Source organism: Ciconia boyciana, chromosome 24 (genome assembly GCF_034638445.1).
Source record: "Ciconia boyciana chromosome 24, ASM3463844v1, whole genome shotgun sequence".
Lineage (NCBI taxonomy): Eukaryota > Metazoa > Chordata > Aves > Ciconiiformes > Ciconiidae > Ciconia > Ciconia boyciana.
In genome coordinates, this window is record NC_132957.1 from 6,397,708 (window position 1) to 6,424,760 (window position 27,053).

The following is a 27,053-nucleotide window of genomic DNA, read 5'->3' on the forward strand; positions in this document are numbered from 1 at the left end:
GAGGATGGAGCCCTCGGCTTTTGATGAGAACCACTCTTGCTTGCACATGGCTTCTTGCAGCAGGAACCTCCTTTGCTTTTTCCATTTGTCTATGCTGCAATCCAGGCTGGAATCTCTCCACTCATGAAGCAGTGGATGGCCTCCCAGGACATCTCCCTGCTTGCCGTGCTGATGGAAGAAATCACCACTCTTTGCTCTCAACCTGGGGACCACATGGCTTTGTGCCAGTCTGGAGTGAGAACACAGGTGAAAGCAGAAAGCAGGGCACAGCTTCTGCTGTGATCCTGCATTAAAAGGTGCTCTGTCTTTTCTCTATGCCTCTCTGAAGCTGTTTTGGGTGGGGTCCATCCTGCACAGAAATGTGGTTGATGTTGTAACTTCCCTTTTTCCACTTTGGTAGGTAGACTTATTTTGCACAAGGAACCCTCCCCACTACCTACTCTGTGCTGGGCCTCAGACAAGCAGCTGGAGAGCACTGCTAGCTGATGAACCTCCCTCCGGCAGCAAGAGCCTCCGGCCAGTCATGACAGGTGAGTCATAACGCAAATTCAACAGCCGTGGTTGGGAATAGCACATTGCAAGACTTTCTCTCCAGTCAAGTTTTGCAGACACCGGGAATAGGTCAATGATAGACATTAACATTACAATCATGTCTCCTGGGTTCAGTGCAGCCCCTTGCGCCTTCTACAATGCCAGGCAAGAGGCAGCAGCTTTGTGCCTCTGTTTCCCTGGTCTGTGACCTAGACAATGGGAAGATCCTGACCCATCTCTAGCAGGTGTTTGGAGAACTGAAGGTGGAGGGTGCAGTGTCAGGGCACACACAGGGCTTCCTTTGAACTGGGTGGAGCTGAGCCCTAGCTTCAGACACACAGGTGCCTGGACTTGCTGCACTGACAGGGCAGGACTTGGATGGATGTGTCCTGAGAGACTGGCAGGAGCTGGGCCCATGGAGGAGCCCAAAGGGGTGACAGCACAGAGCTTCCTCCTGGAGAAGGATGGGCATGGGTGGTGCATAGGGCAGTTGATGAAGAGGCAGTTGCTCTCTGCCAGGCTCAGGGGTGAATTTAACACCACAAAAGGCAAAGCACTTAGTATCTCAAGGCTGTCTGGGTCTTCTTACTAGCACTTGGCTTTGTTCAGCCCAACAGACCCTACCCATCAAGCCACCTTGTGTTGGGGTGTTATCCCATTCGACCCAGCCTGCCCTGACTAAAAGAGGGGCCTGACACATTATGTCATTCATGTCCCACCTTCACAACCACAGCAAAGCTGAGAATAGCCAGACCCTTACTGAGAAATGATGACAGCTGTTAGAAACGATGTCAATACTCTAGCTCACAACAGGAAACTTTATTAAACAACAGGAAGCCCATGCTCATGCATGGACTTACAAAACACCTCACCCTCCTCTCCCTTTGCTCTTTCAGTGCTGCAGGGCTGGCAGACAGGGTTCTCTCATCTCCACGCTGGGTAGGGCTGCTGGGCTCAGAGCCAGTCCCGTGTGGCAGAGTCTCACAGCTGTCTCCAGCCCTCAAACAGAGGGTCTGCTCTGCTCCAAACCTTACCTCAAGTCTTGCTCCATCGTGCATCCCTTGGCTGCTGACTTAGGCTCAGAAGATGGATGGTCCACAGCTGAGCTGGCTGGTGAATCACTCCCTTCCCCTTCCACTGGGCTCTGCTCAATATCCTGAGCTCAGACTTGACCTGCTCGACAGGAAAGGTTCCTGCCTGCAGCTGGCTGCCATGAGGAATGTGAACATCATCCTGCAGCACTACAACTTCACAGGCAAGCTGACCAACCGGCAGTCTGGGGATGAGGGCATGGGTCTCATCCGCACAACCTTTGCCATCATCAGCTGCATCATCATCCTGGAGAACCTGCTTGTGCTGCTGGCCATCCTGCGGTGTCTGCGAGCCCGCCGCTGGGTCTACTCCTGCATTGCCAGTATTACCGTGAGCGACCTGCTTGCAGGGGTTGCCTACCTTTCTAATCTCTGCCTCTCGGGCAAGAAGACCTTCCAGCTTTCACCTCAGCTCTGGTTCCTGCGGGAAGGCATCCTCTTCATTGCGCTGGCTGCCTCCACCTTCAGCTTGCTTGTGACTGCCATTGAGCGCTACAGTGCCATGGTAAGGCCGATTGCTGAGAATGAAGCCAGCAAGACCCTGCGCTTACGCAGCCTGATAATTTCCTGCTGGCTGCTGGCCTTCATCATTGGACTGCTTCCACTGCTGGGCTGGAACTGTCTGTGCGACTTCAATGCCTGCTCTGTCCTCCTGCCTCTCTACTCCAAGTACTACATCCTTTTCTCTGTAGTCATGTTCAGCATCATCCTCCTGGGGATCATTGGCCTCTACATCTCCATCTTCCAGCTGGTCCAGGCCAGTTCTAAGCAAACCAGTTCTCGGCACAGCCGCAAACGGTCCCTGCGCTTGCTCAAGACTGTGCTGATGATCCTGGGTGCCTTCATTATCTGCTGGAGCCCCCTCTTCGTCCTGTTGCTCTTTGACGTCTTCTGTGAGACCCAGACCTGCACACACCTCCACAGCCTGGACTGGACCTTGGCTCTGGCCATGCTTAACTCAGGCGTTAACCCCATCATTTACTCCCTCCGGAGTGTGGAGGTGCGCCGTGCTGTGGGAAGCCTGCTGTGCTGCTGCTGTGTCAGAGTTGGGCTTTGCAAGCCTGGGAACTGCTTGGTCATCACAGATATCAACTCTGGCTCATCCACAGAGAGCTCCCTGCGCTACCGGGAGAGCTTTCGCAGCTCTGTAGCACTGAATGCCCGGCCCAGAGCACCTCTCTCCAGCAACTCCAGCATGATGAGCAATCTCCCCAGCCTCTGAGAGGCCATGGGGAGAGCAAGATAGCCCAGCAGGACCTCGTGCTGCTGGTCCTGGCCTGGCAGAACTGTAGCCTACATGCAGCTCAGGCTCACCAGGTACAGTCCCACCCCAGCTGTTAACTGTGGCCAGGCTTTCCAGCCCCTTCAGACTGGGATGTTGCTTCAGTGTGGGTGCAGCGTAGGGACAGGCATTGCTCCCAGGATGGGAATGAAGGATACGGGCACATTTTGCAATAGATGGTCTGCTGAGACAACTGCTGTGTCTAGGTTATCAGTGGACCCTGCTCTGCGTGTGCATGTATATAGACGCTGTACCTGCCCAGGTGAGGGTATTTTGCCCCAGGGCACAGTGAGGAATAGGGTGGGTATCCCCAACCAGACTGCCCCCCAACACCTTGGGATCAGGCTGGGCTGGCAGTGCTGCCACTGCATGTCATGCAGGGCTGGAGGCAATACCTGAGTCTTCTCCTGCAGTTTACAGCCTTCTGGAACTGCTGCGATGGGCAGAGCCGCTGGAAACGATGCAGGCTTGATGTCTTGCCAGGGAGTCAAGAACAACTGGGTTTGCAAGAGCAAGTGTGCGCAGCTGTGGGGCAGCTCAGAGACCCCTGGCCAGGAACCAAGTGCTCCCCTGTAGTGCAACACAAACCAGCCACGGGATGGCAGAGGGCTGCAGCAACAGCCCAGTCCCTCACCAGAGTGCAGAGGCTGGGCACTGTGCCTGGGCAAATGCTGTGACAGTGCTTACAGCCTGGCAGCAAGAAGCAAGAGTCGTGTCATGCCTCTGGACATGGGGCTGCACCTGCAGTGACAGCCCTGGCAAGACCACGGGCAGAAGGAGGTACCCACAGTGACTGGGGAGTCTGGTGCCATCCTGCATGGCACAGCTACCTGCTCCCATCTAGCTGAACCTCTCAGGTAACATACACCTGTACAGCAAAGGATTCGCAGTGCTGTGGCCTCCCAGAGAGGTGCATCATGCCCCGGCAAATCTGCAAGTTCTAAGGTTCCCGCACGGGGGGGGGGTGCCCACTGCAGTGGGCACTGGAAGGTTGAGCAGCAGCTTCTAGATGGCTTTGCATTCTGTTGTCTCCAGTGGGGTTTGGCTCACACCTAAATAGAAGCAGCGGGAATCGTTTCCTTTTCCTTTTTGGGTCAAAAAGACTGCATCCTTCCAGAAACCTTTTTGAAAACAGTGTTTTGCAATAGAACAGATTTGCAAGAATCACTTCAACAGCCTGGAATAGAGTCATCACCCAGCAAGAGTGGGATGGAGCCTGCCCCAAGCCCTTCCGAAGTTCAGCACAGTTGGGGAAAGGAATGGAGGGATCTGATCCCAGTATATTTGCTCTAAGCGCTACCACATTTGGAGAAGGGGGTCGCCCATGCTCTGCAAGCGAAATGTTCTTAGAGTCTCCATCTCCTGTGAACTGGGCAGCATCAACAGCAGAGACGGTACCTAAGGACCCCAGGAGCCCGCGCTCACAGCAGTCACACATGGATTCTCCCTGCTGCCCCAGGGCTGAGCACTGCTGCCCTGGCCTTTCTGAATGCGATGCCTTCTCTCCCCTGAGCTGGCAGGCCAGTGACTGCCTGGCTGCAGCCTCTGGCCCTGACAGTTTGCTGGCTGGTATCTCTGAAGTGGCAGGAGAGATCCCAAGTTGCTGCAACTTCATGGGCAGGAAGCTTAAGAGGCTGCCAAGTTGTGCATGGACACAGCCCAGCTGGCAGCAGAAACGGATGTTTCTGTGGGCAAGCAGATAGCTGTGCTGCATGAGGCTGGTGGGGGGAACTGCTCCGGGGGCAAGGCTGGCTGGGGCCAGCGGAGGCTTTTGCAGGGCTTGGAGACCTTTGCAGCAGGGCTGGCGGGGCTGGGGCTGTGACAGGGGCCAAGCAGCACTAGCAGCTCCCAGGGAGCCAACAGAACATGCAGAATGCCTGCTGGCACAGGGCAGGGGGTGCAGGGCGCACAACGACACCCACATGCCAGGCCTGCAGGTTGCAGAAGGTCATTGGGTCCAGGCTTCATCCCTGGTACTGAGAGGACTGTTCTGTGCTATGGAAAATGGCTGGCTCCAAAAGACCCCCATTCCTGCCTGGGTCTGACAGAGACCCAGTGGGGCCCAGAAGGCACTGCCAGCTTGCGCCTCAGATTCCTGCTCTTCTGTTCCCTAACCAAGTGAAAAATCAGAGCAGCACCCAAATGCCTCCTCTCATCATGCAAGGAGGCCAAAGCCACCCAAGCACTGGGGAGGAAAAGCTCCTGAGGACTTAAAACCTGCTAGCCCGGCCCCTCAGCAGGAGGTACTGAGCTTCCAGCCCCTTTGTTTTGCAATAAATCTAGATGATAAGAAAGCTCCTGTTTGATTTGCTATGATTTTATCTTCCTGCAGGTCCGGTACCCGGTGGCTGGTCCCGTAGGCGAGGGGCCTCCTCGCGGCAGAGCAGGAGGTGCCGTACCGCCAAGGGAGGCACCGAGGCGGCCGGGCCGGGCCAGTGCTGCGAGCTGGGGCAGAGGCAGGCTGCTGCGCCGCGCGCGCCTCGGCCGGGAGCCAGCTCGCTGCTCGGCGCAGGGCCTCGCTGACCGCCCCCTCCGCATCCAAGCGTGCGTGCAGGAGCAGGCAGACATTCCCCGTGGGCCCGGGACAGCTGGAGCCCCCCGTCCCGTTCCCGGGGCAGCGGGATCACCCCACTCCCGGGGACGGCGGGAGCCCCCGTCCCCCCCCCTCCGTCCCGTTCCCAGGGCGGCACAGCCGGAGGCAGCACGGCCCGGGGAGGTGCTGCGCTGTGCCCCGCACACGCGCCGGCACCGGGCACTTTCTCCGCCGCTGTTCGGCGACTCCGTGGGTTCGGTTCACAGTTCCCACTGCCGCGGGCCATCAGCGCCCGGCGGTCGGCGCGGACAGCGGCGGGAGCGAGCGCTGTGGACGGCAGCCAGCGCCCGGGCGAGGGGCGGCGCCGGGCGGGCCGCCGCTGTGGGCGCCGCGGGCCCGACCCGGCCGCAGCCGCCGGCACCGCCGCTGCGAAGCGGAGCGCCCCCTGCAGGCCAGGCAGGGCGGCAACGCCACTGCCCGGGCTGCCGCGACTACAGCTCCCAGCGCCCCTTGCGGCGGCGCCCGAACTACAGCTCCCGGCAGACCGCGGGGGACGCGTGCCGCGTCGTGCGTGCCTCGCCGCGTCGTGCGTGCCGTGAGTGCCAGTGGAGCAGGCCGCAGCGGCGGGGCCGGGGCCGCGGCGATGCTGGAGGAGGCGGGCGAGGTGCTGGAGTCGGTGCTGAAGGCCTCGTGCCTGCCGCTCAGCTTCCTGCTCTTCGTGCCCGCCGTGCTTCTGCTCCTGGGCCCGCCGCCCGCCGCCGAGGCCGCCCACGAGTTCACGGTCTACCGCATGCAGCAGTACGAGCTGGGCGGGCAGCCCTACGGTGAGAGAGTGCACGGCCCGGCCGGGCGCGGTTCGGCCACCGGCCTGCGCTAGGCCTCGGTCCTCCGGGAGGGCGGATGCCGGCAGCGGCCCCCTTCAGGGCCGGTGGGGCCCTGGGAAGAGTCCCGACCCCGGGGAGAGAGCTGCAGGCGGCCCGGGGAAGAGCCCCGACCCCGCGGAGCTGCAGGCGGCCTGGGGAGGGCGACGCAGCCCAGGGGAGGCTGCAGGAGAGCTCGGAGGGCCCTGGGAGGCTGCAGCCCGGCCCGGGTCTGGGCCCAGACCCAGTGGAGGCCGTAGGCGGGCCCCGTCTGGCCGAGTTTTGCTGCTCAGTCTCAGCACGAGCAGGAGAGTGCCGAGAGCTGCCACATCGGTGTCCGAGAACCTTGGCGTGTCCTTGCAGGCTCCCTGTGGGCTGAACTGCCTGTGTTTCACGTAGTCCAGCTGCAGCCCTCCTGCGTACTGGGGAACTTGGTCCTGAGCTCAGTTTTGTTCTCTTGCCTTTGACTCCTCTATTGACAGGTTGATTCTTCGCTCTTCAGCCTCTTCTTCAATCTCAATTAGCAGTGTCTGTTACTCCAATGTCTCCTCATTTGAGAGTCCTTTCTTTTACAGTTCTTCCTTTATGTTACGATTGACTTCCAGTTCCTCTGTTCTCTTGTTTCCAGGCTGCCGATTGTGCAACACCTTTTTTTGTCCTTTCTGAGTGAGAAACACAACCTGTTCTGTGAAGCATTGAAGTGTTGTAACCCTTAGCCTCCACCCCCCTGTACTTACTAACCCAGAATCAATTGTTGTTTCTGAGTCTTCCGTAGGTATTTATTCCAGATCAGGGCATGTGTTCTGTCTGTCAGTGACTCTGCCTGCGGTCTGTTTTGTGGCCTAAGTTTCAGACATCTGTTAACAGTCTGGCATTACAGCCCCACATTTATTCTGTGCTGTCCATGAGACTCTGTCTCTAGATCTTTCAGATCTTCATAAGATCAAACATCGGTAGAAGTTATGAAATGCCAGCTATGCGTGCATGCTTCATAAACACTACAGACACTGCTGGTGGCTTCTGAATATCTGAAATTATTTCTGGGTTCTTCCATCACTGTTTCTCAAAATGTGTCCACATCTTGAGACCTCTTTGTTGAGAACCTCACTAGATCTGAGGTAGGCTCTCTCATGGGGGTTTTAAGCTAGCTCTTTTCTCATGTGGTGGTAAATCTTTATTGGCAGGCTTAATGGGGGTAGCAGGCATTTGTTTCGGCTGGCTTTGACTTTGGTTGGCTAAGTGTTCTCTCTAGCCAAGTGCTCAGAACATATTTTGGAATATTTTGTGAACTCTTGAAAAGCCACACATTGTTTTTTAAGATGCTTGCAATTAACTTTTTATGCTGTTTCTTTTTCTGGAGCCTTTTAGCTTGGTGGATTGTGTGTATTTCCTTTGTTCCTTGTCAGCCCCTTTGGGTAGCTGATGTTCCTGTTCCATGTGTGTTCTGAGGCCACATGTCCTTCAGGATAAAAGCTATTTGTTGTTCCAGATTCTCATATTCTTATCCAAAAAGACCAAATAGAGATTGCTGCTGAGCCTTTTCTTGCAGGGGGGAGAAGAGTTTTTTGTCAACATCAGTCATAGAGCAATTGAAGAACAAACTTGGATGACTTCTAATACTATTAGAATAGAGTTCTTTAGATTGTAAATGAACAATTATTAAACAGCTCTCTGTAGAGAAACTAAAGAAAATCAACTTGTCTTGCCATGCTGTCAGAAAATACCGCTGGGTCTGCTCTGCTTAGATATCAGAGGGTTGTGCTGGGAGCAGAACTCTGGATCCATACTTTGCTACGTTTACGCATCATTGTTTTGGGAATGATGGAGGAGTTATCCTCATTATGGATTGTTTTTCTCTGATTGGGGGAGGCGCTGCTATTAATATTTGTTATACAGTGTAGGAGCTCTATGTGGAGAATTTAGGTTGTGCCTTAACTCCATTTCTGGGTGTATGGCCCTCACTGATACTATGCAGTGGAAGTACAGGTTTTTCTTGTTCAGGTGATTTGACCTTTTGATGAGACCAAACTAATGTTAGAGTTAAGTTAAGCTGGGTTTAAATCCAACCTTTAGCAACACTCCTATTTGGCATAGGCTGAGATGCCTTCTGGAGCACCTTGCTCCTTCCCTGGCTGCTTGGGGACCCAGTGTGATGCAGTCTTCGATGTAGGTGCCAGAGTTATAGAAGAAGTTGGATTTGGAGCATTACAAATTGTAAGGTGGATTTGAACGTCTCTATTTATACAGGATGTCCTTGTGGTCCTCTCTTGGAAAATGCTGGAGCTGCTGGCAAGCCTCCAGACTGCTGTTCTCCCAAAGGATTGCATTTTCATGTGGGGGATTTGATATGCTGAAACTGAGAGTAGGAGAGAGAGAGAGCGGTTAGAAGCATCCTGCTCACTTGTAATTTTCTCAGCCACAGAAACGTCCCAGTGGGTGAGCTAGAACAGCCCTTTGAATGGACATGGGGTAGCCTTGTGTCCTTTTACAAACTGGTTCTGCATAGCTTGCATCCTCTGCTTGCAGACATGATCATACAGCTGGAGGATGCAGTAGGCTGCATAGCAAGAGGCCAGGCTTTCTCCACATATTTTGCTGTCTGCAGGTATTGGGTGCAGGTGAGCAAACAGGTAGCCTGTATGGTTCTGGTGGGGAGGAAGACTAGAAGGTGGTTGAGGCTGTATAGTGCTGGAGTAAGGGGAGCCTGGCAGGACATGGCTGCACAGATGTTGCTCTGATGGATGCAAGGAAATAACCCACAGATCTCTGTTCCTTCTTGGACAAGGGGAAAGAGATGAACTTAGCTTTCTGCAGGTCCCGGCTACTCTGAAGTTCATCAGACTGTCACCAAGACTGTTCTGAGACAGAGCTAGGCTCAAGCAAAGGGGATGTGATGAAATAACTTACAAAACCTCTTGCTGTTCTCTCCTCACAGGCACCAGGAGCGCAGTGCTTAACACAGAAGCCCGTACTGTAGAAGCGGACGTCCTGAGCCGCCGCTGCGTCATGATGCGGCTTGTGGATTTCTCCTATGAGCAGTACCAGAAGGCTCTCCGCCAGTCAGCTGGTGCTGTGGTGATCATCTTGCCGCGATCTATCTCTTCTGTCCCACAGGACGTTGTAAGGGTAAAAAAACCACAACATTCCCTTTCTCTTCCAATGGGAGATGTATTTGAGAGGGAGAGAGGCGTAGGTTGCAGTAGGACTGAAAGCTCCTGTTGTAATGCACAACAAATCATATTCTAATTTTAAAACTTACCTTTCTCTCTCTGCTTTGGTTGTTAATTTTTTTCTGCCCTCTTGCATGTTTAGCAGATGCTAAGTTTGTGTCTCACTTAAATCCTCAGCAATTCATGGAGATAGAGCCAGAAATGCTTGCTATGGAAACCATTGTGCCAGTCTACTTTGCAGTGGAAGATGAAGAGTTGCTGTCTATCTATGAACAAACGCGGGCTGCTTCTGCATCGCAGGGTTCTGCCTCGGCTGCAGAAGGTGAGTTCTAACAGTGGGGGAAAGGTTTAGAGGAAGACAGTCCTGATGCCATCTCTGGGAGCAGTCTGCTGTCTCGTACGCACCATGAACCAGTGTTCTGTTGCCTTCATGTTTATTCTGTCTTTGTTAAAGTGCTTTGAGATTTAATGGAAGAAAAACACAGTATAAGAGAGAATATTACTTGACTATATTTGGAAATACAGTTGCATGGAGTGAGTTCTCAGCTTCACACTCTTGCAAGTAAGCTAGAAAGCAAAAACTCTAGTTAAAAACAACGTTGAAGATGTTAAGTGACTACAGCGTGTTGGTAGAAGCTGAAGCTTTTTGTTTGACCACAAGTCAGTTCACTGCTTCCAGGTATTCCCCTGTAAATAACTTTACTATCTTACTGACCTGCTGCTCATGATTAACTTTAGGACTGCTGGAGAAAAGTTTTCATTTTAGCCAGCTCAAAATATTGGGATTTCAGCACAGAACAAAAATGCATGGTAAGCAGGATTCCATGTCAATGCATAAACAAAAGCCACAAGTGAGAGGGCTTAAATGGTTTAAAGCTTGTCTCTCCAGAGCTCAGTTAGCAAGGGAAAAAAAGGGATGAAACTCCCCCAGGTGTACTTTTTTTTTTGTTCTAGTTCTGCTGCACACGGCAACTGCCAATGGCTTCCAGATGGTGACCAGCGGGGCTCAAAGCAAAGCTATCAATGACTGGCTCATACCCAGCGTGGAGGTGAGTTGTATACGGATTCAAACTGGTAACATTGATGGTATGCCTTCTTTTATTGGGAATTCATCAGGCATTTGGACTGATAGGGGAAGTCAGGGGAGTCTCAGCTAGGTAAGTATCTGAAGTCTTCAGAACTGAGGCCACTGCATACTCAACAGGCATGTAGAATTCAGGCTGTCTTCGTACAGGTGCACAAAGGGTGACGACGAGTGACACTGATCTCTTTCCTCTGCAGGGAAGGCTTACGGGGCTGGGTGGAGAAGATCTGCCCACTGTTGTGATAGTTGCCCACTATGATTCTTTTGGAGTGGCTCCAGTGAGTATTCTTTCTTCCTGCAGCTCTCTGTTCCTGTCTGTGTGTTCCTGTCTTTTTTTCCTATGTGATCTCTACCCTTATGTTTTTTCTTGGCTTTAAAGACATGGGACAGTTATAAGTGGAGCATGGTGGTGTGCTATCTTGAAGGCTGTTCTGGTATGTGAGAATAGTGTAGGGTTGTCACCTTGTCTCTGTCCCACTTCATCCTGCAGTGGCTGTCACATGGTGCTGACTCCAATGGCAGTGGTATCTCAGTGCTACTGGAACTAGCCAGGCTGTTTTCCCGTCTCTACACCTACAGACGTACCCATGCTGGGTAAGAAACTGCCCTATTCTTGGTTGAATGTGTGTAGCTGAGATTAGATAAGAAGGCCTTTTGCTGCAGACCTGTAGAGTGTTACAAGCAGTCTTTTACTTCCTTTGCTCTGTTTTGCTTCCCTCCGAGTGCAGCTGCTGTTAATGGCCAAGCTCCTTCCTTTGGTTTCTTTGCTGTAGCTCTGCTCAAGCTTGGGGACAAGTGGTGGGAGTGATGCGGGAAGTAGATTCCATCCTCACGCACTGGGAACTCCACCCCTTTACCCCTGTCCTGCCATTACCTTAGTATGTGGCACATAGGAAGCGTTTGTTAATGGACAGTTTGCCTTGAATGTCAAGTGCTAGCTGTTGTGATTTCGCCACACCTCCAAGGCTGAGTAAAGAAGTTCTTTAGCCATGGAGTGCAGTGTGCTAACACTTTTCTGTTGTCTTTGATGGGCAGGTATAACTTGCTGTTCTTTGCATCTGGAGGTGGCAAGTTTAATTATCAAGGAACCAAGCGGTGGCTGGAAGACAATTTGGACCACACTGGTGAGTAAGGGGCTGGCATTCCAGCATGTTCTGTGGCAAGGCCTCTGTTAATACGATTGTGTTAAGTGTCTAGTATGCCAGCCCTCCTGTGAGAATCTCCTTGTTGAGAATCGCCTTGCTTTTTTGGGATGGAAATCCCAGCACAAAACATAGCAATAAAGGTTTGGATTTTTCTGTTCCAGATTCCAGCCTGCTGCAGGACAACGTAGCATTTGTTCTCTGCCTTGATACTCTGGGCCGAGGCAATAGCCTTCATCTCCATGTCTCAAAGCCTCCCAAGGAGGGGACCTTGCAGCATGCGTTTCTGAGAGAACTGGAGATGGTAATGAAAAGCATTTTAGGTAGATGGGAACTTGGGACTTACTATGGGGAGCTGCAGCTCTCCAAGAGAGGAAGGAAGACGTGAAGAAAGGGTGCGCCATTGAAATATTTCACGTATTGTTTACGGTCATGTGATTTGAAGTGCAGACAAATCCTCATGCTACAGTCCCAAATGAAGCAGATTAGATCTGCTGCATTTTCCAGTCACTTCCTTATGGCTTGTTGCTTGCAACAGCTACCCTGTAGTGATATTAAAACAGCTTTTTTGATGTTAAAACAGCTTTTTAATGGCAGTAACTGCACCTTACAGGTGGAAGTGTGTTTACCTTCTAGAACACAAAAAAAAATGGGTCTAGGTGGACTGGGCAGTGCAAGATAGGACTATGCAGTGGACAGCATGACACCTTGGATGGCTTGTGCTTTCCCTCAGGTTGTTGCAACCCAGTTCCCAGAGGTGAAGTTTTCCATGGTGCACAAGAAGATAAACTTGGCCGAGGACATGCTGGCATGGGAGCATGAGCGTTTTGCAATCCGACGCTTGCCAGCATTCACCATCTCCCATCTGGAGAGCCACCGCGACAGCCTGCGCAATAGCATCATGGATAGGAGGTTAGAGGCCTTAGGGAAGGCTGCAGGTGAAATCCAGCCTGTAAACACAAATTGGCTTCATGACTGCTTGTGCTGTTCTGATGGTCAATGGATGGGGGAAGAACACTGGGAGTTGGGCTCTGGATTCAGGCTTATGCTTGATGCAGTGAAAAAGGGTGATTTCTAGAGGAAGCTGATCCCATTGACAAGTTCATAATCCCCTCTTTTGCTTTAGGGCACGAATAGACACTAAGGCACTAACCAGGAATACTAGGATCATTGCTGAGGCTCTGACAAGGGTCATCTACAACCTAACAGACAAGGTAAGAGCTGCCCATCATGCAGTGCTAGCCAGATTTGTCCTGTCCAACCAAGCTTGCTCTCACCAATAGCCTGGGGTTTTTCTTTCCCTTGCAGGGAGCACCTGCAGATCTGCAGATCTTCACGGATCAGATGGTGAGCACAGTGCATTTTTGAAACCCGTGGGAAGAAGGAATCGAGAGTCTGGGAGAGAGGTCTGGTCTCAGCATATGTGTGGTTGACTCCCTTTCTTTGGTGGTATTTTTCTGCAGCAGATCCAGCAGGAGCAACTAGAATCAGTGATGGACTGGCTGAGCAGTCAGCCCAGGGCTGCCCAGCTGATTGATAAAGACAGCACCTTCCTCAACACCTTAGAATATTATATGGGTCGCTACCTGAAGGATGTCAAACAGCATCATGTTAAGGCAGACAAACGGTAAGAAAAGAGGTGAAGGAACCAGCCAGGGCATGCAAACTGGCTTTCCACTCCAATAAACTTTGTCTCCGAGCTGCAGCTTTCCTGGCTTCGTGGCATGTAGCTGGAAGTGATTGCTCTTTTCTGCTCTCCTGTCAGTTTTGGTTTGTGCTCTCTGTTCTCACAGAGAAAGCTCTTTATTGTTCCTCACAGCACAATAACAACTCCCAGCAGCTCCCTCTGTCTGAAGAGCTTGTTTTTTCACTGTTTTGGTTCCACCCTTCCCACTCTGAGTGCTGCTTCTCTCTGAATGCAGGAAAAGACTCAGGTCCCCTAGAAAGCTTTCCTTAATTGCAAAAAGGCAGCTTCCATGCTGTCTAACCTGCTTGGGTTGAAGCAGTTTAATGAATCCAGCGAGGCATCTTCCATGTGCCTCTTCTGAGACAGCTGAACAACATGTGTTCTGAATCGTATCCTTAGGCTTCTGATTGTAGGAAAAGAAAAGGAAAGGAAAAGAAAAGAAATTTTAGTTTGACAACTAAAATCAGTTCAAAACTGGTATGCAAAGTATGCAAAACTGGTATGCTTACCTGTCTCTGGTTGGATGAACTCCTTGGGAACAGCAGTCTGGGCTGTCCTTACTGCAGTGTCAAGAAGTGTAATACAACCTGAAGAATTCTTCTTTTCCCAGGGACCCTGAGTTTGTTTTCTATGACCAGCTGAAACAGGTGATGAACGCATACAGGTATGGAATTCCCTTGGGCATGTTGGGCTATTGTCTCACTCTGTGGCAGTACCTGCTGTAGCAATTTCATGTGTTCTTTTTTTATTGCAGGGTCAAGCCAGCGATCTTTGACCTGCTTCTGGCTGTCTGTATCGCAGCCTACCTTGGTGTTGCCTATGTTGCAGTGCAGGTAAGAGAAGAGAAGCAGGAGTATTATTTTCCTCATGAGTCATGCTAGCTACAGTAACTGGTGCTCACACAGTCCCAGCACCAAAGTTGGAACAATAATGCCACCCCACTCTAAAAGTAGTAATCCAAAATGGCTGGCTGTTTTGATGTGTATGTTTTTGAGTATCTCAGTTGTCTGTGCTGAAGGCAATCTCTTGCCATTCTAGTGCAAAACTATTTTATAGATCTCCTTCTCTTGGTCAAGGACATGCACAACTCACTTGTTAAGCTATTTTGTCTGTGTAACAGCTTCAGACTGAAACTTCTCAAGGTTTCTGCTGTAATGTTAAAGGTTTGCAGCTTGTAGTAAGTTAGGAGTGTTAGGAGATCCTTCCGGTATCTGAACTTGGGATGCAGCTTAGAAATGCATCTTCAGGGTTTTGGTTTGGGTTTTTTTCAGTGAAACCATAAATACATCCTATGTCCATGCTCCTGGAAATGTGATACTCCATGCCTTGGCCAGACAGCTTAAATTTAGTGTTTTTGTTTAAGTGTTAACAAAGCCACTATGAGCTAGGCTTCTGATCCTGGCTGGGTTCTCTAAAGAACGTGAATGAAAGGGAAGCATTTTAGGTCAATCTAAATTTTGATCTCTTCATGTTATTTGTGTTTATTATTTGTTTGGGGAAACAACAAGCATTTAAAAATCCGATGTAACAACATAAACAGGAGTGAAAACATATACTTTGATTTCTGTCAGCTATCTTCATTACGTTTGTTATTACAAATTATTTGAAGCCTGGTTCTTGTTATATCTGTCAAATATCTGAAGTAGCTGTTATCAAAATGCAATTAATCAAAGCAGAATCAAAGGAGGAATTAAGCGAATTTCTAAGTCAGTAGTAAAATGGTGAAAGAGAAGATCCAGTTAAAGGATTGTGAACTACTGGGAATCTCTGTGTTTGCCTGGTTCATTTTTACACTCCTGAAACTGCTAGCAGCAGTGTTTCTGTAGTGACCAGTATCATGCATGTGTTGAAATCTGAAGCTTTCTCCTCCCCTTCAAAAGGAACAGAATTGCATCAAAAAATGTAAAATCTTTAACAAGTGATTGCATCTTCACAATGGGGGTGATACAGGCCTGCACAAATGCTTCTGTAAGCTGTCACTTTCTGTACAACTTCAAGTAACTGGCTTCATTGTAATAATTCCTCCTAATTCACCAAGTCCCACTCTGTCTTCAGGATGAGAGTGCTAGTGAATGATCCAAACAAGGTATTGCGTTTGCACATTAGTATTGTTTTAAGCCTTCTAGTAAGTTTTGTCTCTGTGTAGAACACAGTCATTTTATTAGAATTTATAAGGACTCATGGTTACTTATTTTCCTTCTGTTTGCAGCACTTTGGTCTCCTTTACAAGATGATACAGAGATTATCCCTTAAAACCAAGCAGCAGTGAAGCAACGAGTCATCACCCATACAGCAGCACTGAGCCATCGGTGAGCCCATCAGGAACCTTCTGCCTTCCATTGAATCCTGCTGTTTCTCTTCCTCTGTCTCCTCTTTGCTACTCTATAGAGGGGAGGAAGGCAGAAAGAAAATGAAATTTTAACTCTTGTGCACCTTTTAAGTGCTTTTCTTCACCTTCTTCCCCTGAGTTGCACCATGTCTGTTTTCCTTTATTTTTTGGTGAGGGAGAGGCTCAGAGACTTTGGTAGTTCCTGCAGGTTGTTTAAACACTGAACGGCTGATTCTGAGCAGCTTCTATGAGTGTAAAACCAAGTCCAGCACCTTCATGGACACATGTGCCATACAGCCAACTTGGAAACTGAAACTACAGAGTAGAGTGATGTGTTATCTCTGCCCAGCAAACAAGGACTCAGAGCAGTTGTTTAAAAGAAAAAAAAAAAAAAAAGGTGCACATGCAAATTAAAGAGAATACTATTAGCATGTTTTCTTATGGCACCTCTTCCTTAAGTTCACTGCCTGGCTTTAGGAAGGCGTGCTGAGCAAGCAGTGTCTGCAGCAAGCATCTTCTTACATTTCGTTTAGACTGTGCATAACTCATTCCCTTTTAGGAGGCACACTGTAAACAATCTTGACTGTTACTGACAGAATGAGGAAAGATTGTTAAAACGGGTTCCTTGCATTTAAGGTTCTTACCAGGACAGGTTCTCTCCTGTCTCTATTGGAGGATGCATTTTGCTGTGTACTTGATTTCTCTTAAAGCTTATGGTCCTCAAACAGTTCACGGCTGCCACCACTCTGTGCTAAACTCTTGCTTGGTTTTTAAGGGGTGCTCTACAGTCCCAACTGCTGCAGGATCATGTTCTGTGCTGTTCCATGTATTTAAACGAGCTGGTTATATTAACAGCAAGAGCAGCCTAGCTCCTGCTGAGCTCTGGTCTGTAATCCCTTCAGTCTTCATTCCTCAGTTTTCACTTCCAGATGGGTTCTGGATTTTGGGAGTGTTTTCCCATGTTCACCTGTATCTCAGGGTCTCATTTCACATTTTTCAGCTCTGTTATTTCTAGAAACACCATTCCTGGCCTGCACATATGAGCAAGTTTCCAAAGTGCTTGTTGCTGTCCTTTCATGTGCTACCCCCAGGACGAAGGGAGGCAGGTCACTTAGCAATTAAAAAGCAAAACAAAACAAAAAATGAAGTTTTATGAATGTCATTTTAAACATGGCTGTTTCTAGGACTGTGCCTAAAAGAGTGTATCTTGGAACACAGGCTTTCTGTTACTTTTATCCTTGAGCAAGCCTTATTTTTAGTTTGCCGATGCTTCTGGATGGAGAGCGCTATGTAGTTGCCCCAAATAGTTGCCAGTGCTGTGCAAAGATCAGGAGGGTCAGGTAACCAGTTGCTCAAGCATTGTCATCGTCTTACATTTAAGCCTTTCCTGAATTCCATCATCCAAGGTAAGTAGGGTACTTGTCACCACTTTCTGGTGAGAGCTGAATGCCCTTTCTGGGCAGTGTTGCACTTTGTTTACCCTCCAGTTCCTTCTGGAAAATATATCAAGATACTGACTACAAGTCCTAGGCTAGTTGTAGTTCTAGAAGATGTCCTGATTGAATACTACTGTCCTGCCACTCCTTTCTGTAATTTGTTCTATGCACATGAGGTCTCTTCACATGCCACGGTGACTACCTTTTTTTAAAAATGACTACTTGTATTTAAAATAGCATCTTTTACAGAGGCTGAAAAGCTCTTGTGGGTTTGAATGAAGTTGTACCCTTTTTTTGTATGCAAGGAAAAGTCAAGCTGTGCATCCTTGTCTGCACCACAGCTGCTGTGCACGCACTTCTTAGAAAAGAAAAGGGGTTGTTGTGGCCAGTCACTGTCCTTGTCCTTTGGATGGGGACCAAAGCACTGATTTCCATCCATCTTTGTTTGTTTCACTGCAGTCTCCTTCTTGGAGTAACCTTACCCCATGACGTGTGCTTTCTGCTACTTTAAATGTGTAGCAACTTGTTCTTTTGAAGGGTCTTTTCTTTTCCAGGAGAGCATGCTGATGTCAGTGGCTCACTGTAATATCAGCAGGTGGCATGGTACCAAGCACTCCTGAAATATCAGCCCTCCAGGGAAACTTGCCTTTTTCTGATCTTTTGAGTGCTTATTTAAAATATGTCTCTCTGTATGTATGAAGTGTTTGTGACACTCCTCTGCCAAATGAATTTATAATGACTTCAGAAATTGCTGGAGTGGCTGGAAGACGAGCCTTGATTGTTTTCCACTGGCTTTTATGCTCTTCCCTTAGAGACTACATATGTTGTGCTACGGGAAGGTGCATGCTCTGGACTGTGTAGGTTCAGAACATGCACAGTACAGTGGCTATCTGAAGAACTTCTCTGTAGGTTCTGAATATCTGGAAGTAGTTTCGGAGGCCTCCAGCTGCATCATACATTTCTAGTGTGTTACACTTGGAGAGGGGGTGTTCCCTCCAATCCAGCAGATTGCTTAACCAGGCTTAACTAAACTCCATTACTTCACTGAGAAAAATAGAAAAAACAAAATTATTAGCAATCCTGCTGCAGCTTGACTTGATGCCTATAAAATTTGCAAGTAGTGGGCAAGAGAGAACAGAGCAGGCCCAGAGCATTCTTCCTTGCAGTGGAGACTGTCAACCTTCAGTCTTCCAGATGACAAGCTCAAAGTTCAGAGTCATAAACTTCCACCAAGGCAACCCAGTGTGGTTGCAGCTATGTCCCTGTCAAGATTGTAGCATTAAAGCAAACACTTTAGCTCCTTGTGGTCTCAGCAATAAACTGCTAACATTCCTGATGCAGTGGCAGAAGCCAGTGGCAGCTATCTAAAAGAAACATAGATAGACGTAAATGAGGAGAGTTCATAAACCTGAAGGGCATTTGGGATAGTACATCGCTCTCCCACACGAGGGTAATTTGTCCTATAATCTGATTGGATGCATTTTGTGTATCGCTAGCTGGCTGCCATAGAAAGTAGTTTTTACTACAGACAAGGGTTTGTGCTTTTGATCAAAGCGCATGTGCACTGAAACGTTATATACTCAAATCTGAGATAGTCAGATTCCAACTTTCTCATAGCTAGAACAGAGTGCTTATCCTGGGAGTGAACTTAGTTCCCACATTGCTGTTTCCTTTGGGAAGCTGACAGAGAAGCTCGTAAATAGACCCTGCTATTCTGCTAGGTTTTGAAAAAACAAGAAGAATGGTGCTGATCCATACTGCAGCATATCTGATTAATTCTGTCACCAATATGACACGCAAAGGCAGAAATCCAACAGCTGTTCTGGTAAAATAAAAGTTCTCTACAACATTGCAGAAGAGCTCTCTGTAGCTGATTCTTGTTGCCCCTATTTTTACCTGTCTTTTTAATCAGGAGTTTGCCTGGCCTGGAAGGAAGAAGCATGGAAAGCATATGTCCATATATCCATATGTCCAAGTGGCTAGGAGTTGATGCTTCTAGCCATAAAACAATTTTCTTTGCTGTCTGTCTGACTTTACCTGTTGTTCTGGTGCTGTCAGAGTCTGCAGCTCATAAAAATCTGGTTTTCCAACAGGATTTAAGCACTGAAGCTGTTCATTCCTTCTGTCCACTCCCACCCGCACAGGCACTAATGGGGATTGTATGCAAGTAGTTTGGACTATTGTAGTTGATCTCCTGAATAAGAGGCTGGTTCATTGTTATGAAATAAGTACTACTGTGCAATATGAACTCCACCCTTGTACTCAGTGCTAAGAGGAAAGACCCTGAAGCCAAAACGGAAATAGGTACCCCGTTATCTGTGGCTGGAGGAGTCACCACAATCTATTTAGATGTTTAAAGCCACAGATACCCAAAGTTGTTGTGGGGCTCGGTTTGGGGGGGAAGGGGTGGTTTGTTTGTTTGTTTGTTTGTTTTAAATCATGAGCTCTCGCGTTGTTCATAGCACAAGCCAAAATACTGAGCTTCTCCTGCACCTTGTGGGCAAGCTGGGTTATCGTTTAAGAACCATTCAGTCTTGACTTGCCAATCTGAAATGATGGGGGTACTACTATATGTCTCAGTAAATTGGGCATCTGGGTACTCAAGTGTGGGCTCCTGCTTGCTCACTTTGATCTGTTTAGTTTCCATTTGTAGTTATTGGATAGCAACTTCAAGGTTATAATCTGGAATATGTGCGGCTCAGGAAAAAGAGTTGATTTATCTGGCAATGTTAACTCAATTATTTATCTCTTGTGTGTCCTAAAGAACAAATGTATATTGAGGTGAATATTTAAAAACTAATAGAAAATTCAATGCAGTTGATTTACATATTTTTTTCTGACTATAAATGTAATAATATTTAAGTATTTTAACATTTTTCATTTCCTTATTTGTTTGTCCCTTTTTCCCTTGGAAAAATAAACTGAGTGAGTAGGTTTGATGAACAGATTTGGTGGAGAACTATTTGCTGCTGGAAGCTAAAAAACCTGGAATCTCCTTGCATTATTTGAAGGAATAGACCCCCTGCAAAAAGGGGCATATGTTTAAGAGCTTACATCATCCCTTCTGTATAGTCAAAAGTAAAATAGTATGACAGACCCTGAGCAAGATTCCAGCACCTGGAGGTGAGCAAATTCCCCTTTTTTCGAAAGGTTCATGCTCATTTGAAGCAATTAAAGTGTCTGTGCAACACAGCTTCGATACTGTGAAAAACGGGCTACCTGAGAAGCCAACACACTGCGTGCTAGTGGTAGATTGTTGTGCCTCTGTCATTACCAAAGGACTTTTTGAACACTTATAAACTATTCATTCAGATTCTAAACATTGCGAGAGATCTGTTCCCTGAGCATGAGTCAGTCCAAGCCTCACAAACCATAGCGGTTGTAGTTGTAGAGCGGGAAACTGCCCTAAACACAACAGAAGGGGAAAGATGGAGCTTGTGCTTTCATTCTGCCTCCTTGTAATGCTCAAGTATCTAAGGGGCTCTCCTTAGTAAGACCTTCCTTTCAAGCATCAGCTGCCCCACCTTCCCCCATGTGTTGCAAGGATGCACAAAGTCAAGTTTCGGTGGGTGCCTTGCCCAGCTGGGATGTTCGGCTCCGCTGCAGGCTGGCTGAAGGAGGCCGGGCCTTCTGCTGCAGGGGCCCCGAAGCCACTGGGTCCCGGAAATGCCTTTCTCTGCTGTGTCCCCGGTGTTCCCTGACGGTGATTTGGGGCAGGGCGGGGAAGCCCAGCTCGCTGCCGAGCTGGTTCCGAGGCGGCTGGAGCATGTTCCGGTGCCCGCCGGCAGGACAGCCGCACGCGGGACGGGCCGGCGCCTGCTGGCTGTGGCTCAGCCCAGCGGCGGTCACCTGCCTTCCGGGGCCGCGCGGGCCTCCAGGCTCCCTGCCCGGTTCAGCGCGGTGGCGCGGAGAGAACGCTCTCCTGAGCCCAACACGAGCCAGGGCCCCCAGCCCCGCCGCCCCGAGGGCCGCGGCCCGGCCGCCTGCAGGGCCGCCGGCGGACGAGGCGGAGTACGCGGGCAGCGCCGCAGCGATTGGCCGGCTGGCGGGGGCGCGGGCACTGGGGGAAGAGCAGGGAGCCGCGGGATTGGGGGGCGGCGGGGGGGCGGGGCTTGGCTCTTCCAGAAGGCCGCGGGCCGGCTGCGGGCGCCGCGCTCTGGCGGGTACGGGCAGGGCAGGGCAGGGCGGGGGGGGCGGTGGCAGCGGCAGCGCAGGCCCCGCCCCGCCCCGCCCCGCCCCGCCCCTGGCGCGGGCCCGGTGGCGCCGCCGCCCCCCGTCCGCTCCTGGGCTGCCCGGCGGTGACGCGCGGCTCTTCCCGTAGGATGCCTAAGGCCAAGGAGTTGGCGGGGACGAGCAGCTCGGAGAGCGGCCCGGAGGAGGAAGAGGGGAAGGTACTGCCCCCCTGGGGAGAAGGGAGAGCCGCCAGCAGAGCTCCCCGCTCGGGTTTCGGTCCCGAGGGCAGGCGGTACGCTTTTCCCGCCCGCGCCGCGGGGCAGGCGGGGCAGGGGCCCGGCGGCGCCCCTTCTCCCCCCCCGGCAGCAGAGGCACCTGGCAGTCGCAGTGCGCCCAGTAGCGTGTGTGCCTCGTCCGTGGACCGTGGCACTGGTGTGCTGTGGAGGCTCAGGTGCGGCCCAGGAGAAGGGCTGTGGCTCCTCAGAGCAGGCTGTTCAAACCGGTGATCTCTCTTTCTAGAAAAGAAAGAAAGAAATGTCTTCTAAGTCAGAGAAAAGGCTGAAAACAGAGGCTAAACCTTCAAAGGTGACAGAAAAACCTCTGGGACAAGGCAGTGAAGAGGAGGGCATGTTCCAGGTATGGAGGGCAGGGATCTGCTCTAAGAACACATCTTCCTCCTTCTCTTTATACAGGTCTCTCCTCTATCTCCTCTACTTGTAGCAGACCATTTCTGTAGCTGAGCTGACTGCCTGGAGTGCCTGCTCTTCCTTCACTAGTCCTCTGGCATGTTGACTGACCCAACAGGCTCTGTGGGCTGAGGAGCAGCTTGTTGCAGGGCTGGGTTTAACGCAGGCTGTGTGTCACTGCAGATTGGGAAGATGCGTTATGTCAGAGTGTCCTGCTTCAAGGGGAAGGTCCTCGTGGACGTCAGGGAGTTCTACGCTGACAAGGAGGGCAGCATGAGACCAGGGAGGAAAGGTACAACTGTGTTCGCGAGGCGGCAGCCGGGGGTCGCAACAGCCTTTCTGCCTCAGCTGCTGCCTGTCCAGCTCTGGCCTAGCCTGTCTCCCTCAGTGGTAGGGAAACCTGCACACACCACGCTGAGGGACTGGAGAGCTGAGCAAACCAGACCGGAGGGTTTAGCACTTTCTCAGCCTGGGTAGCAACAACTGAAGAAAAGCACAAAGAATGAGTGTGAGCCTCCAGTGATATCTGGAGCTTGGCAGGACCGCTCTGAGAAGCGGTGCGGGAAGCTGCTGTGCAAGACTCTGGTTCTACCTCTGATCAGTCCTTTCTCTGGCTGTTGGCAGGGGCAGAGCTGCAAGGTGGGACTAGGGGAAGCTGAAAACACTGGCTATGATGTTGCTTCCTTATGCCCAACTACTAGCTGACAAACTTGTGCTTTGGTGATGCCTAGGGCAAAAAGGTGGCGTTTTGTGTGTTTGCCCCTAATCTGTAATGATGGAGTTGCACAGGGAGAGCCTCCCAGAAGTAAATCCATCCTTCCCTATCTAGGTGGGGACAGGAAGGTTAAGACCCCTCTGGATCCCTACCAAGACACTCCAGTGCTGCTGTGTTAGGTATTCATTATTCTTTTGGCAAGGTGTCTGATGATGTGATGTGGTGGCACAACTTGGGTGGCCCATCGCAGCAGCACTACCTGAGTAGGTGATGCAAGCAAAGGCAGCTGGGGAAGGGAAGACACATTTCTCTCCAGAGCTCTTCAACTGATGAATCGACACTCAACTTAGGCCTTTTGCTTTGGGACTTTGACAGTGACTTGCCAGTTTGCCTCGTAGTTCACAGGCCCTGGACTCTTTTCACCTGTCCTCTGTGTTGTGCCCTGCAAAGATTCAATTGATGTGGGGTTTCTTGAGGAACCTTTTGGTCCTTGCTATAGATTTTTGTGTCAGGGCAGATGAATTTGTTTCAGCTTGGTTTGCTTCATAACCACTAAGCATGTTTTCCTTCCAGAAATTTCTTTCAGAGAAGTTACAAGTATACATTACTCACTTAGAGGGAACTGTGTACCCTGCAATGAAAATGGGAAGCAAAGCCTTCAAGCTTTTCTGTGCCATTGGGGGCAGAGAGGGAAAGGAGCATTGTGGACTCCTTCCAGGCTGGAAAAAGCACACCCACAATGTAAGACAGAAGAGCTGTCAGTTAAAACAGAGATCATGAGAAAATGTTTTTTCATTTAAATACTGCCTCTGCTGTTTTTCTCAAGAGTTCTTGGCCCCTGATCTTTATCTAGAGAATTTAATAAAGCTTGGGCCCTAGTTCTTTAATGTGATTCTTAACAAAGCCAAAAGGAACAAGTTGACAACATCTGGCTGGAACCCACGCAGCAATACCACCACCGTGTTTGTTTTGTAAGGGAGAGGGACAGGACATGAAGACCTTATCTCTGCTGGGTTTAAAAAGAAGCCAGTTGTTCTCTAGTGTTTAAGCCACGCTAGTGATTTCTTGTTAGCAGCAGTTTTTTTAAAATAGAGCTAGAGTTGGCATTATTTCCTTTGGGCAGTTGAATGGATGGTGTCCTAACTGCTGTGTGGAGTAAGGTTCTCCTAGAATTTCTTCCCAGCTCATGTGGATGGGAATTTATACTACGGAATAGGCTATAAGGGGCTGTGGGACTCTTGAAAGGCAATTTGAGCTTATATTCTCATATGGTACTTCTGTGATAGCATTGAGTACTTCTTGATATGGATGCTGAAGTGCTGGCACAACTGCCATGCTTAGAAGGCTGCTTCTGTTTCTGGTCTGTGCCTCTGCCTCAGATTCCAACTTTCCCTTCTGTAGCTAGTCTGAAGGAGCCAATCTGGCGTGCTACTTGATCCTTACCCCTTGCCTCCTCTGAAACCTCTCCTTCTGCTGTTTCTAGGGATTGCCCTGTCTGCAGAACAGTGGAACCAGCTGAAGGAGATCATTCCTGAGATAGATGCTGCAGTCAAGAAATTATAAGATGAAGAACCTTGGATACCTTCAATGTGTTTCCTTTCCCTTAAGTGCACTGACAACCATAAAGCCAAGGGTTCTCATCTGGAGCCTTCCCCTCACCTTGCTGGGGTTTCCTCACTGAGGTGGTGGTCATGCTGAAAAGACTAGAGACTCTTCTATTTTAAAGTAGCTTGTAATGAGCACCTGGAACTAGAACCAGTGCTGTGAAGTGAGAGATCAGCACCTCCAGTCTCAAGCAGACTTGAGGTCTGTGCTGGTGAGGGACTTGAGCCCAACCTTGCTTTCCAGGGGTGGATGGCTTCAGTCTACCTTGAGTGCTTTAACTGCTCTATATCTGTTACTGTCTTCCACCTGGTTGACTGTTGAATAAGATGGTTTGTATACCTCATGTTGGCATCCTCTGTGTTTCCTCCACATGTCATTCTGGCTATTTCAAGTACTTTCTGTGTTGGTGCGGGTTGTTTGGTGGTTTTGGGTTTTTTTTGAGTGAAGAAAGGGATTATTACACTTTAGCAACTGGTTTGTCTGTAGAGGGTGACATATGCACAATAAATGTATTTGCATTATAAAAAGGAGAGGCATAGTGTTTCACAGGCTGGCACCTCAACTCTTTGTTTCAGGCACCCTTCTTTGTAGGTTGCTGTTAGACTTCCCTTTCAGAAGGAGAGTGCTCTGTAGTGTTTATGCTTATGATATGTTTCCAATAATCCTGCTATACAGAAGCAGTCAGACAGCAGTCTACTCCAGGTCATGGGAAGGGCAAGCTAGAATGTGAATCATTCAAAGGAACTGGTAATTAGGAGGCCTATCAAATAGAGGTGAAATTAAAGGAAAAATAATATTCTTTTCCCTGTGGCAGAGAAAAATGACAAGCTGTGGAAATAGTGGAGAGAGGATATTTTATGCTTGAGATCTAAATGGATCCTACTCTGGGATCACCTGCAGCAAGCATAGCCTTCCTCAGCAAGACTTTTCCAGACTTTTCAACAGCTTGTGTCTTCCATCTATTTTTGGTTTTTCTCTTGCCCTGGTTTCCATAGTATCTGAATGCTTCATGCTCCTAAATATATCTGACACTTGCAACACCTTGGTGAAGTAGGAGGTACTAAGGCCCTTGCTCTATAGAGGTGCTGGGGCTGTAACAGCTCAGGGTTGTGTGGAATATGTGGGGTGGAGCAGTGAATTGAAACTAGGCTTTCCTAAATGCTGAATTTGTAACTGCTGGATTAACCTTTTGCTAGGGATAACAGGAGGAAAAAAAAAATCTTTCTTCACAAAACTGTCTCTTAAAAAAATTTTGAAGGGCTCAGTGCTGTAGCTGCTTGGAGCAGGGGTGGAGCTGGGTAGACTTGATGACTGAGGCATTCTTCTCTAATCCTGTGTTCAGCTATTCTCTATTCAAGTGTCACATTTCTCTCAAGTAAGTGAGAGAGAGCATGAGGATACTAGACTGTGTCCTGAAGCCAGGTTGCTCATGCTGTAAGCTTATTCCCATGGAATATTTATAACATAATGTCTTAACACAGTTTTCAGAGACTAAAGGTAATGGGAAGATAAAGAACTTACAAAAAAGAAAGAGATGAAAGAGAAGCAGATGCTGTAGATATGAACCCAAGATGCTAGGGATGGTCAGTCCTTTTATTTTGTCCCAGCCCTGGGGTACCCAGACTAAAGCATGTGACAGAAACAACCATCTCTGTGCATGATGCATGCTCCAGGAGTGTTTGGGGGCGCAGAGGGAGAAGCCAGATCAAATCAGCAGAGCGTAGTATCTTTGCTGATTAAAAACAGGTCCAAACTGAACTTGATCAGCTCAATTGAATATTGCATGGTTCTAGAGCTGATGAGCGGCCTCCCTTTAATTGGGAAAGGAAGGCCATGTTCCATTGTTTTCTGACTAGCTTGCTTTCAAGCATTGGAAGAAACAGTTTGCAAACAACCCAGATTTTTTGTGTAACAGGCAACAAGGCGGTTTTTTTTTTTTTTTAAATCCTCAATGAACAGCTGCTCTTGATCAGAAAGATATCTGGAATCTTTTATGTTCATTTCCAATCTACCCACTGTTATAGACAACTTCCAGTCATAAAATCCACAAGCCTTAAAACTTAGTTAATTTTTGGTTTGTTGCAAAGTGAAAATATTAAAAAACCCTAATCTTAAATTGGTTGGGATAACAGATATCCAGTGAAAGGTAAACAGCAAGGTCTTGGTAAACAAGAGAGGATGAAAGCTTATAGCAAGTTGTACTCTTTTACACAGAGAGGGTGTTTTTCTCTTAAGCTGTTAATCTAGCTCTCTTGGAGCAGTTTTCTCTGCAGAACCTTTTGCTCCAGACCAGGAACAATCACATTACAGGAATGAACTTTTATCTTCTTGAGATACTATATTGTTGCTTGGATATTTTCTGCCAGGACTGTCTTAACTAGTCCTTTGGCTCTTCTGCCTGGGGAGAAAATAGGTAAGGTAAAGCAGATCATTTTGAAGGATCCTTGAAAAGGATCCTTCCCCCCCCCCCCTTTTTTTCTGGGCTGTTGTGAGGATTTCCTGCCTCAAATGCTGTCTCCTAGGTGATGTGGAAGTTCGGAGCTCCAGCTTGTATTTTCTCCATTCCTCAATGGAGCCTTTAGGAGCTGAAAGGAAAGGGCAGGCACTCCTGATGCAAAGTGTATCTTGCTGTTCCTGCATCCTTTGTTTGAGCCCTTCTCAAATTTGGGCCACTGGACTGGACCTCTTCACCTTTTATCTTAAGCTGCCCCTGTCTAAATCCAAGCACT

The 27,053-nt window shown here is 49.2% G+C and overlaps 3 protein-coding genes across 5 annotated transcripts; all 3 read left to right on the top strand.

Annotated features, from left to right (window-relative positions):
- Window positions 1-452: 452 nt before the first annotated feature.
- S1PR4 (sphingosine-1-phosphate receptor 4) lies at window positions 453-3,390 on the top strand. Its single transcript, XM_072845718.1, has 2 exons — window positions 453-530; window positions 1,428-3,390. Exon 2 carries the CDS (start codon window positions 1,618-1,620, stop codon window positions 2,842-2,844), a length of 1,227 nt encoding a protein of 408 aa, XP_072701819.1. The 5' UTR covers window positions 453-530; window positions 1,428-1,617; the 3' UTR covers window positions 2,845-3,390.
- Window positions 3,391-5,987: 2,597 nt separating this feature from the next.
- NCLN (nicalin) lies at window positions 5,988-20,092 on the top strand. 3 transcript variants are annotated; one of them, XM_072845708.1, is made up of 16 exons: window positions 5,988-6,261; window positions 9,233-9,423; window positions 9,645-9,789; window positions 10,422-10,516; window positions 10,749-10,829; window positions 11,042-11,145; window positions 11,587-11,675; window positions 11,858-11,997; window positions 12,427-12,605; window positions 12,820-12,907; window positions 13,002-13,040; window positions 13,157-13,320; window positions 13,991-14,044; window positions 14,135-14,213; window positions 15,590-15,689; window positions 19,239-20,092. In XM_072845708.1, the coding sequence occupies exons 1-15, from the start codon at window positions 6,081-6,083 to the stop codon at window positions 15,647-15,649; spliced, it is 1,689 nt and encodes a 562-aa protein (XP_072701809.1). In that variant the 5' UTR covers window positions 5,988-6,080; the 3' UTR covers window positions 15,650-15,689; window positions 19,239-20,092. The 3 variants fall into 3 exon arrangements, with proteins under 3 accessions (XP_072701809.1, XP_072701810.1, XP_072701808.1); XM_072845709.1 differs by having other exon boundaries at window positions 13,160-13,320; window positions 15,590-20,092; XM_072845707.1 differs by having other exon boundaries at window positions 5,989-6,261; window positions 15,590-20,092.
- Window positions 20,093-21,384: 1,292 nt separating this feature from the next.
- LOC140643640 (activated RNA polymerase II transcriptional coactivator p15-like) lies at window positions 21,385-24,820 on the top strand. The gene is made up of 4 exons (XM_072845719.1): window positions 21,385-21,536; window positions 21,838-21,954; window positions 22,188-22,296; window positions 24,203-24,820. The coding sequence occupies exons 1-4, from the start codon at window positions 21,468-21,470 to the stop codon at window positions 24,280-24,282; spliced, it is 375 nt and encodes a 124-aa protein (XP_072701820.1). The 5' UTR covers window positions 21,385-21,467; the 3' UTR covers window positions 24,283-24,820.
- The last annotated feature ends 2,233 nt before the right edge of the window (window positions 24,821-27,053 follow it).